General features: G+C 37.0%; 1 protein-coding gene across 11 annotated transcripts in view; it reads right to left on the reverse strand.

Annotated features, from left to right (window-relative positions):
* MIGA1 (mitoguardin 1) overlaps positions 1-12,478 on the reverse strand; it is a 95,681-nt gene that overhangs the window by 63,595 nt on the left and 19,608 nt on the right. For 10 of the 11 annotated variants that reach the window (XM_016921132.4, XM_009423794.5, XM_009423797.5 and 7 more), the window contains exons 3-6: positions 10,165-10,342; positions 8,261-8,397; positions 4,572-4,698; positions 95-228 (exon numbers count right to left, since the gene is read on the reverse strand). In XM_016921132.4, the coding sequence (XP_016776621.1) occupies positions 95-228; positions 4,572-4,698; positions 8,261-8,397; positions 10,165-10,342 (576 nt within the window). The remainder of the gene's footprint in view (positions 1-94; positions 229-4,571; positions 4,699-8,260; positions 8,398-10,164; positions 10,343-12,478) is intronic. The other variant, XM_063817061.1, reaches the window with a different exon arrangement.

Consider the following 12,478-nt stretch of genomic DNA (forward strand, 5'->3'; position numbering starts at 1 on the left):
GGTAACAATAGTGAGACCCTAACTCTACCAAAAAAACAAAAAAAAATTTGATTCTTCTAATATTATGAAGACCACTCAAATCAATCACCCTTACATCTACATTTTCTTCAGCAATGGCATCTCCTGCACCCAGTTTAATGGAACCACAGGCTTCATCTTCAGCCTGTCTATTGCGAAAGGTCAGAGCTTGTTCCCATCGACGCAATGCCTCTTCAAACAATTCCATACCTAAAAATTAAGAACAGAACAATTTTAACTGAGCAAAATCAATGCCAAAATAAAATTATTGGGGCCTGAAATGTTTTCATACCTTATCACTGATGTCACAGTCTAATTTTGACACTAAAGAATCATACATCATTTCATGACAGAATCTTAGTTTCCCAATACATTCTCAGCCTATGGTTCCAGTTAACCAAAAATCAGAGACAAAATGGCCAATATGTTTTCATTTCTTTAAAAATATAACACAAATGTATATGGTGCTCAGAATTTTTCTAAAAGAATATAATGAATTCATCAGAAGTTCCACAGTAATAGCTATTTTTTATAGCCACACAACTATGTTTCAAAATATCCCTGTAAATTAAAAGGAAAACTAATGGAAAGATAGAAGAAACCAGTTTACAAAAAGCTACCGGGTTTATAAGTTCTCAGAAGAACAAAGTAAAGCTGAAGATGGCCCAGCGCGGTGGCTCATGACTGTAATCCCAGCACTTTGGGAGCCCGAGGTGGGTGGATCACCTGAGGTCAGGAGTTCGAGACCAGCCTGGCCAACATGGTAAAACCCCATCCTACTAAAAATACAAAAAGCAGCCAGGTGTGGTGATATGTGCCTGTAATCATGGCTACTCAGGAGGCTGATGCGGGAGAATCGGCTTGAACCTGGGAGGCAGAGGTTGCAGTGAGCCGAGATTGCACCACTGTACTCCAGCCTAGGTGACAGAGCAAGACTCTGTCTCAAAAAAAAGAAAGTAAAGCTGAAGAAAAGATAATAATATAGAAGTCTAAAATAAAAGCCTTTTCCACCTTTTGTCCCTTAAAGGGTGTCCTGAACCACTATGATCCCAACAGGCGGATTTGGATAAATTGGTGGGCCAGAGTTAAAAATCTGCAAGACACTGAATGAACCCATCAAAAGTTAGTTATAGTCCAAGTAGGAATTTCATTTCCTTGCTGAGAGAAAGCTTTGTGTGAAAAAAAATGAACATGTGATTCCTTTTCTCCAAATTAAAAAACAAGGCTTACAAAAATAATTATGCACTTCAAACAAAACAAAAATAGTTTAAAACTTCAACTTTTAAAGTATTTTTAAGATGTTAAATATTAAAGAAAAAGATCTTTAAAAGCTGTTTAAGAATCTGGGCAAGTCATTCTCTTGATGTTTTTAAGATATGGTAGCTAAAAAATACCTCTCCTCTCAAGTCATTTCTTCAATTACCTATAGAACCTACAATCCTAAATGAATATAATTTCGTATTTATTTGTTATTTATTTATTTATTTATTTATTGAGACAGAGTCTCACTCTGTTGCCCAGGCTGGAGAGGAGTGGCACCATCTCGGCTCACTGCAACCTCCTACCTCAGCCTCCCAAGTAACTGGGATTACAGACATGTACCACCATGCCCAGCTAATTTTTGTATTTTTAGTAGAGATGGGGTTTCACCATGCTGGCCACACTGGTCTCAAACTCCTGACCTCAGGTGATCCACCAGCCTCAGCCTTCCAAAGTGCTGGGATTACAGGCGTGAGCCACCACACCCAGCCTCTTTCATTTTTTTAAATGTATTTATTTATTTATTTGTAGAGATGAGGTTTCACTATGTTACCTAGGCTGGTCTCAAACTCCTGGGCTCAAGCAATCCTCCCACCACAGCCTCCCTAAGTTATGGGATTACAGGTGTGAGCCACCGCACCTGGCCTAAAATTTCTTAAAATGAAATGCAGGCCTTTCCTTCTTGTTTGATTTTCTGTAGCAAAAAATAGCTTTTGAATCTTCCTCATAAAACATTTATGCACATAAAAACCAATTATATCACTATCTATTCTCCTTTCTCCAAGTTATGCAACTCTAATTTCTTCATCCTTTTCTCACACTATCCCTTCTATACACTTATTATTTTGGCTGAACATATGAACACAGGAATAATTATTTTATTTTATTTTTTTAGGTTTTTTTGGTCTCTTTTTTTACAGATGGGGTCTTACAATGTTCCCCAGGTTGGTCTTGTACTTCTGGGCTCAAGGGATCCTCCCACTTCAGCCTCTCAAGTAGCTGGGACTACAAGCATGTGCCACCACACTTGGCTTCAGGAAGAATTATTTTACAGCAGAGTTGTATAACACAAAGATAAAACCTGTCTCCTCAAGAAGTACTATGTCTACCTCACTATAGAATATAGTCCAGACTACCAAATATCATCAGTTTTGTAACAGCAAGTCAAACATATGTCACCAATCTTTTTTTAAGGTCTTCAATTTTATAAAGAGAACTGAAACAGATGGGTGATGATACCAGGTGGTCCACAGGGCTCCTTGCAATCTTAATCCTGTAACACAAAGACCCCCTTGTGGCATCTCCAGTTTTACTCTACATTTCTTCAATTTGAATTTTTAATATTCTGAGGTTTTTGTTGTTGTTGTTGTTGTTGTTGTTTTAAGAAAACGGGCTCTGTCACCCAGGCTGTAGTGCAGTGGCACAATTAGCTCACTGTAACCTTGAACTCCTAGGTTCAAGTGATCCTCCTGCCTCAGCCTCCCAAGTAGGTAAGACTACAGGTACATGCCACCATATCCAGCCATAAACTTGTAATATTAACAGAAGCTGTGAATGTTAAGTTTCCTAGACACAGAGTAATCTAGAAATATGTGAATTTAACTCTCTGGAGACCTTCTTTCCCCATAGGAATACCCACTGTGATGGCACTGGAGATGAGATAGTCTAACTATTCTAGAGAGTAGGAATGCATTCTGAGGCACTCAGTCCTTCTACACAGAGCCATCAACCCTTTATTGCTCACTGGCCAGGGCCACATCAAGTTTACTGGTTTTGTTTTTTATTTAGTATGCATTTCCACTAAAAGGAGGATAGCCTGAAACAGAATAGAGAACAGGGAAAAGCATTTGAATCTTCTGATTCAACAACAGGTTCATTTGGTTCTTCTTCAGGGCTCCAGTGAGGCTCCATAGACATGTTCATGGTCAAGTCAAGAAATACTGAGATGTGAAACACAGAAAGCCTCTTTCTATTTAAAATTTTTTTCTGGATATAATACAAATGATAGCTAGATAAAACATATTTAGTAAAGTGAGTTCTGATAGATTCATTATATAACAGTCAACAGATTAGGTTAAGATAGTGTAGTAGGCTGAATAATGGTCACCCAAAGATATCAGGTCCTAATTCCTAGAACATGTAAATGTTACCTTATAAATAAAGGTAACATCTTACATCTTTCTAGATGTAATTAAGAATTCCAACACAGGGAGATTATCCTACTTTATCTGGTGGGCCCTAAATCTAATCAAAAGTGTCCTTATAAGAGAAAGGTGGCTGGGTGAGGTGGCTCACGCCTGTAATCCCAGCACTTTAGGAGGCCGAGGCAGGTAAATCAACTGAGCTCAGGAGTTCAAGACCAGCCTGGCTAACATGGTGAAACCCCATCTCTACTAAAAATACAAAAAATTAGCCAGGGGTGGTGATGCACACCTGTAAGCCCAACTACTTGGGAGGCTGAGGCATGAGAATCACTTGAACCCGGGAGGTGGAGGTTGCGGCGAGCCGATGTTGCACCACTGCACTCTAGCCTGGGTGAGAGTGAGACTCTGTCTCAAAAAAAAGAGAGAGAGGGAGAGATAGGGAGATTTGATACACACAGAGGAGAATGTGACACGAAGACAAAGGTAGAGACTGGAATGATGTGGTCACGAGCCAAACAATGTTGGAAGCCACCAAAAGCTGGAAGAGGCCAGGAAAAGATTCTCCCCTAAGCCTCCAGAGAGAGCATGGCTCTACTGACATATTGATTTCAGCCCAGTGATAATGAAATTCTAGCCTCCAAAACTCTTTCTGCTGTTTTAATTTTGTTGTATTAGTTTAAACTAACACAATGTATGACGTTATGAAGACTAGATACGACAGATATAAGAACATTTAAAATTATAGTTGCTTCTCTTAGAACAATTCAGTTTTTTAATTTCAACTTACCACCAACCGTGGTGGCTCACGCATGTAATCCCAGTACTTTGGGAGGCTGAGGCGGGCAGATTGCTTGAGCTCAGGAGTTCAAGACCAACCTGGCAACATGACAAAACCCCATCTCTACAAAATTTTTTTAAAAAATTAGCTGGGCATGGTGGTATGCGCCTGTGGTCCCAGCTACTCAGGAGGCTGAGGTGGGAGGAACACTTGAGCCCAGGAAGTTGAGGCTGCAATGAGCAGTAATCGCGCCACTGTACTCCAGCCTGGGTGACAGAGTGAGACCCTGTCTGTCTCAATAAATAAAAAACAAGAACAAAACAAATGAAATGTGAGCACAATATCTTAAAATGTTATCATCTCATTCCTACCCATTAAGTATAAGTTCTCTGGAGTAGTCACAGGAATATTAACAAGTTTAATATCATCTTCATCTGCTTTGTCCCAGGAATTAGAATTGCCACAAGCGCAGCTATGACAAGAATTGACACTCTGGACCTAAAATTAAGATGGACAGAAGTTACTTCAAATCTCCCTCATGATAGTATGTTGTGATCTTTCATATTTACAAATTATTTTTATAAATCCTATTAGTGGTAAGACAATCCATGTAATTTCCACATGAAGAAATAATTCTGATGATAATCAATCAAACTTAGAAATCACGACTCTATTCTAAGCCTGTTTGCTCAAAAATACACAAGAAGAGTAGTATTTTGAATGTAAATCACTTATTTCCATCAGAAATCAGGCAGTTATGTTTATATCATTTATTCTTTTAAGCATTCACTTATAAATTTTATCTATACCTACTGTGATTTAAGCTAGCTAGCTTATTTTTCTTTTAGAATGTTTTACAATGCTGACTCTCTGCTAAATGATACCTAAAATAAAAAAGCCACTATCATCTTTGTAAATGCCCTCTCCTAGCAAGGTCCACTGAGCAAATCATTTCAATCACCTCTATGCAGATGATTCTCAAATTCCTAACTCCAGTTCTGTCCTAATTCCAGTTCAGTTTTGAGAAATCTAAGCCCACATTTTCATTTGCCTTTTAGGTGACTCCATTTGGCTCTTCTGCTGGCATCTCAAACTAACTACAGACACTTTCGACCTAACAACATCTGGGTCAATGACGGACCACATATACAACAGTCAACCCTACCGTAAGATTACAAAATTGTATTTTTACTGTACTTTTTCTATGTTCAGATATGTTTAGATACACAAATACCATTGTGTTTCAATTGCCTACATTATTCAGTTCAGTAGCATGTGGTACAGGTTTGTAGCCTAGGAGCAACAAGTTACAACATATAGCCTACAGATTATGCTGCTTCTGAAATGAAGAGTAAAATATTCACCTAATTAATTAGGGTGGTATTTGAATGGTCTACTGTAATCAGTATAAAAATACTGGCAACTATGTTAAATTTATATTTTTGTTAAATTGTAAGATTTAACAAAAGAGGAATGACTAGTTCAGTTAGGCAAGTACAGTACAGTGATTCTAAAGACTTGTTACACTATTATCATGAAATTCACCTTATCTACTTCTAGTCAACAAGGGCTTCAACTTTCAATTGAGGAAATTCAGAAGAGGCACTTCTCAGACACTGAGGAAGTTCACATTATAGAACAGGCATATTCTGGCCAGGCGCAGAGGCTCACGCCTGTAATCCCAGCACTTTGGAGGCCGAAACGGGCAGATCAGTTGAGGTCAGGAGTTCGAGACCAGCCAAGCCAACATGGTGAAACCATGCAAAAATACAAAAATTAGCCAGGTGTGGTGGTGCACGCCTGTAATCCCAGCTACTCGGGAGGCTGAGGCAGGAGAATCACTGGAACCCGGGAGATGGAGGTTGCAGTGAGCCAAGATCACACCACTGCCCTCCAGCCTGGGCAACAGAGTGAGACTCCATCTCAAAAAAAAAAGAAAAGAAAAAAAGAAAAAAGAATAGGTATATTCCATCAATACACTGCCAAAAAGACAAAAAAAAAAAAAAAAGAATAGGCATATTCTTCATTATGCTGCTCGGTTTCACAGAGAAACTGAAAGTCTGTAGGCCTTTGATCTAGCTGTTCCTAGAACAGAGCCTTTAAAAATTTAGTACATTTTTAGGCATTACAGAATAGGGCAGCTATATATTCCAGTGAAATACGGAAGCAAGGGGCCGGGTGTGGTGGCTCACGCCTGTAATCCCAGCACTTTGGGAGGCCGAGGCAGGTGAATCATGAGGTCGGGAGATCAAGACCATCCTGGCTAACACGGTGAAACCCCGTCTCTACTAAAAAATACAAAAAATTAGCCGGGCATGTTGGCGGGTGCCTGTAGTCCCAGCTACTCGGGAGGCTGAGCCAGGAGAATGGCATGAACCCAGGAGGCAGAGCTTGCAGTGAGCGTAGATTGTGCCACTGCACTCCAGCCTGGGCGACAGAGTGAGACTCCGTCTCAGAAAAAAAAAAAAAAAAAAAGAAATATGGAAGCAAGGTACAGAACAGAATATGGTGTTCTATAAACTATGAAGAAAAAATGAATACAGGCCAGGCATGGTGGCTCATGCCTGTAATCCTAGCAGTTTGGGAGGCTGAGGTAGGCAGATCACCAGGTCAGGAGTTCGAGACCAGCATAGCCAACATGGTAAACTCCATCTCTACTAAAAATACAAAAACTACCCGGGTGTGGTGGCACATGCCTGTAATCCCAGCTACTTGGGAGGTTGAGGCAGGACAATCGCTTGAACTCAGGAGGTGGAGGTTGCAATGAGCTGAGTTCCAGCTCATCACGCCACTGCGCTCCGGCCTGGGCAACAGAGCAAGAATTCATCTCAAAAAAAAAAAAAATTGTTTATGTTGTTTATCTCCATGGCGGGGAATTGAGTGGATCAGGAACACATTTATTTTATTATTATTTTTTTTAGAGACAAAGTTTCTCTATGCTGCCCAGGCTGTCTTCAAACTCCTGGACTGAAGCAATTTTGCCTCAGTCTTCTGAATAGCTGAGACTATAGGCACCACCACAGCACCCAGCTCTCATTGTATATTCTTTTGCCTGTTCTGTATTTAATAGCAGGTACATATTCTACCTGTTTTTTAAATTAATGTTTAAATCACATTAGATTTAAACAAATACTAACTTCATTCCTCACTTGTCAATCAGCATTAATAGTAATGCTCCAAATAAAGATGGGCAGCCTCCTGCTTGTCAGTCAATACTGTATTAATGATTCAAAGAAGGAGGTGAAGAACCTCACACTTGGCTTCAGCAAACCAAATACTTTCACCTAAGTAGGCTCATCAAGTGATTACTGTGACCCAGCACAAAGTCTGGCTGCATTGTCCAGCTTCTTGCAGAACAGCTAATTCTTTTAAATTAATAACTCTTTTTAATTTTAATTTTTGATTTTTGTGGATATATAGTAGGTGTAAATATTTATGGAGTACATAAGACATTTTGATATATACAACATGTAGTGATCACATCAGGGTAAATGGGGTATCCATCACCTTTATCTTTAAGCATTTATCCCTTCTTTGTGTTATAAACAATCTAATTATACTCTTTTAGTTACTTTTTAATGTATAATACTTTGTGTTGACTGCAGTCACCCTATTGTGCTATCAAACACTAGATCGTATTTATTCTATCTGCCTATATTTTTTTACCCATTAACCATTCCACTTCCCCTCCACCCCCCGTTACCTTTCCCAGCCTCTGGTAACCATCATTCTACTCTCTATCTCCATGAGTTCAATTGTTTTAATTTTTAGCTCCCACAAATAAGTGAAAACAAGAACATCTAATTTTGAAGCAATACTTCCACATCAACACTATTTTCACAGGACCCCATGAGACCACATCACTTATTCAAAGAAACCTAGAACCAAATTGACTAATAGTCAGCAAAAAGGTATTTTACTTGCCTAAAGAAAGCACATTCAGACGATTTCTTAAGAGTATTTCCATACTAAGAACTATAAGTATATGACACTTAAACTAATAGATCACAGAAGACATATAAACAAAAATTTTAAAAATTAATATTTTTTCTGTACTTACAGAGGCCAAACTCTGTGCAGAACCTGAATATTTACTGAAAAGTCCTCCATTAGCATAGTTACAAACTTGAGATCCTTTGTCTTTGGTAGAACTTAAAGATAATGTCAAATTCTGTCTGCTACTGGAACAACTTGAACCTATCAAATAAACATACTAATATTAAAAGTATCAATAACGCCAATGATAAATTTCAGGTAAAAATTTCAGAGTTTATAATATATTCATCCAGAAAGCTTCTAATTTTAAAACATGCATCACTCACTTGTGTAAATTATTACATGTACATCATTATTAAAATCTAAATCTTTATATAATCTTATATAATCTTTTTCCAACACTGCTAAAATCTGCTTCTGAAATGAAGAATAGAATATTCACCTAATAAATTAGGATGGTATTTGAATGGTCTATTGTAACCAGTATAAAAATACTGGTGACTATGTTAAATTTACAATTTTGTTAAACTGTAAATTTAACAAAATACAGGCATTTCCTTTTCTGAATTACATCTAAACCTTACCCAAATTTCATTGCATTGAAATTAGTTATACTTCTGCCTCTTCTACTCATCTATCCATTCTTCTAAGACTGACATTAGTTTTTTGGGGTTTTTTTTCCTTTTTTTGAGAAAAGATCTCACTCTGTCACCCTGGCTGGAGTGCAGTGGTGCAATCATGTCTCACTGCAGCACTGACCTCCTGGGTCAGGTGATCCTCCCACTTCAGCCTCCCGAGTAGCTGGGACTAGCTAGCTGTGCCACCACACCAAAAAAAACAATTTTTTTATTGTTATTTTTGTAAAGATGTGGTCCCACTATGTTGTCCAGGCTGGTTTAAACTCCTGGGCTCAAGCCATCCTCCTGCTTTGGCCTCCCAAAGTGCTGGAATTATAGTAACGAGTCACCATGCTGCATAAGTTTTTCTTAATGCAGCAGTTAAGATGTTCCTGGATTCAAATCCCAGCACTTATAAATTATATGACCTTGGGCAAGTCACTTAGCTTTTGCATATCTCAGTTTTCTTTATGTAGAATATAGAAACAATAACAAGACTATAGTCCTAATTCACAGGATTGCTGTAAGGTTAAATAAAGCACTGAATATATGGCACTTACCTGAGACCTAATAAAATCTCAGCAAGTGACAGCAATCATTACTGTTGCAATGTTCACTGCACTCAGTACGAAATAGTCACTCATTAATTGTATGCTGGACAGATGACTCACAAAAGCATATCACACACTCACTAAATAATAAAAAACTAAGAAACTCAGCATGTTTAAGGAATTATTTTTATTCATACGATATCTTTACCAAAAATTAAAGATCCTTTAAAAGATAGCAACTTACTCTTGAACTCTACATACTAAGGAAAATAGACAAGGATACACAAAATAAGAAAAACACAAACATCCTAAAGGGAACAATGGGGAAATGATTAAATAAATTGGGGTACATTCATACAAATTAACACTAGTTATATATTAAAAATGATAGCACAGAGGGATATTTATTGACCTGGAAAGACATTCTTCCACACTGTCAAATATCTTAAAAGCAGGTTACAAAATGTCTGATTACAATTTTACTTAAAATACATAAATAATTTACTTGTATATAACATTTTATGTCTCAATATGACATTTAAATACAAATATAAGTGGACTGATATACATGAAAGTATTATCAGTAGTTATTTCTGGGTACCAGAATGTCAAGTAATTTTAATTTTTTGTTTGCTTATCTACATTTTCTAATCTTTCTAAAATAAATCTGTACTACTTTTGAGTTAAATAATATATTAGGAAGAAAATTCTGGAGACTAAAAGACCAAAATCACTGTATTCCAGTTATGATTTACACATAAAATTTCTTTTGTACACTTACTTCAACTATTTCCACATACCTTTGTCTGATGCTGCTCTTTTAGTGTATTCAAGTATGAGGTGCTCTGGTTCCCATGGTAATATTTTTCCTTTCTTCTTTCCACGTTTTCTTTTAAAGTGATGGGCCAGAAAAATTACAGATATAGCACTCACTGCAGTTACCACAAACAACTTTTTAGCCACCGGAGAAAATTTGATCTGGAAAAGATTCAGTTAAAATTGAAAAAAATCTCTTTAATTTGTTCACTTAAAAGAAGGACCTAATAACTAAACTTACTCTTAATCTAACCTATTTCTAAATACTATCAAGAGAATATCATTTCACTCTTTCAATGACAAGCTAGCCCAATTTGATTTTTTTAAAAATATCTTAAATGTTGTAATTTATTACTCACTACTCTGAAGATCTCAGGTAAACAATATTACCCCAAAGTCAATAGGAGCAGAAAATAATTCAACCCCGTTAATATTTTTTGAGCAATTAAGGATTAATTCACGCAACTGAATCTTCTGTCTGAATCACAGCAAGATTTTTTACAGGGATGATTAAACTGAGCTTTAAAAAAAACTATCTGGAAATATGAGGAAATAGAAGCTAAATCCATTTCTAAATACTTTCTAAATAAGCCATTTTATTCACAAATTATTTAACAAATATTTCTTCAGAATCTTAAAGTACCAGGACTGTGTTATAAATTAAAATCTTACTGTAATTCTATTCTATGAGCACATAATAAGTGCCTACAACCAATCAGGAAGCACTAGGTATACGGAGGTCACAGATCTTGCATTTTGCATATACTCTTCTATTTCCCTCAAGCAGTGTGCTAAGAGTGGAGACAGATATATTGGCAAATAATTACAGCATAATGTGATAAATACAGTTATACAAGTACTAAGTTATATAAGCACTAACATCAGAGCAAGAAGCGATTAACTTTCTCTTGGGAGACAAACACTATTAAATACCTAAAAGCAAAGGAACTCTAAAATAAAGCTAAAGGCTTGGAATGTTGAGAGCTGGAAAGAATGTCACTTTCAACCCTCCAACAACAAAATAAAATATTCTGACTCCATCAGAATACGGAGATCAGAGGGCAACCAATTGCCCCCTAAACTAATAAGACAGGCATTTGCAGAGAGGTAAGACATTAGCATTGGCTTACACGGACAAGACACAGCATGACGTTAGCAAGAAGAGGTCAGCAAGCATCGTTTCAAAACTGGTGGAGAAAGAATACACTGTTGAGAGGCGGGAGAGAGGTGCTGCAAATGTAGGTGAAATCCACACCTTTCTTGCATATCTTATCATCAAGAATCACCAGGCACTCGTAGAAAATACTGAAAGAGTCCTACAAAAGTCTCCCTAATGGTACAGAGAGAGGGAAACAGCAGCTTCTGTGGAGGGCATGAACCAGCACCATAACCTTTCTCCTCTATCCCCATTAAAGAACAAAAGCCTTAAACTGTGGATGCATCTTTAACTTTAGAGAGAAATTTATGCCATTAAATGCTTATATTAAAAAAGGAAAGATATCAAATCAGTAATCTAAGCTTTCGACTTAAGAATCTAGAAAAAGAAGTACAAATTCAACCTAAAACAAGCAGGATATAGGAAGCATTATAAAGATTAAAGCAGAAATCAATAAGACCAACAGCTGGTTTTTTTTTTGGAAGGAAAACTAATAAAACCTCTAGCCAGTCTCATTAAGAAAAAAAAGCAAGAATGACACAAATTACCAAAATCAGAAAAAAAAGAGGAGGAGTCATTACTGCAGACCTCACAAAGGTCTGTAAAAAGGAGCATATAAACAATTCTATGACCACAAAGGACAAAATCAAAACTCACTCGGAAAAAAAAACAGGTAACACGAGCAGTTAAATATCTATTAAAGAAATTGAATAGGTAGTTAAAAACCTTCCAACAAAGAAAACTGAAGGCCAAATTACACCAAGTAGTTAAAGGAGAAACAGTATCAATTTCACACAATGAGGATACGTCCTAATCATGTTATCGATCTAGTCCAGATGCTGTTTGACTTATAATGGGGTTATAGCCAATAAACCCATCCTAAGTTTAAAAACATAAGTCAGAAATTGATTTAATAAACCCAAACTACCAAACATCATGGCTTAAACTAGCCTATCTTAAACATGCTCAGAACACTTATTAATACATTAGTCTACATTTGGGCAAAATCATGTAACACAAAGCCTCTTTTATGAGAAAGTCTTAGATATCTCAAGTAATTTATTGAATACCGTACATTATGTCAAATTTGCAATGGTTGTGCATCATCTTGAAGTCGAAAAATTGTTAAGTGGGGGACAGTT

Source organism: Pan troglodytes, chromosome 1, assembly GCF_028858775.2.
Source record: "Pan troglodytes isolate AG18354 chromosome 1, NHGRI_mPanTro3-v2.0_pri, whole genome shotgun sequence".
NCBI lineage: Eukaryota > Metazoa > Chordata > Mammalia > Primates > Hominidae > Pan > Pan troglodytes.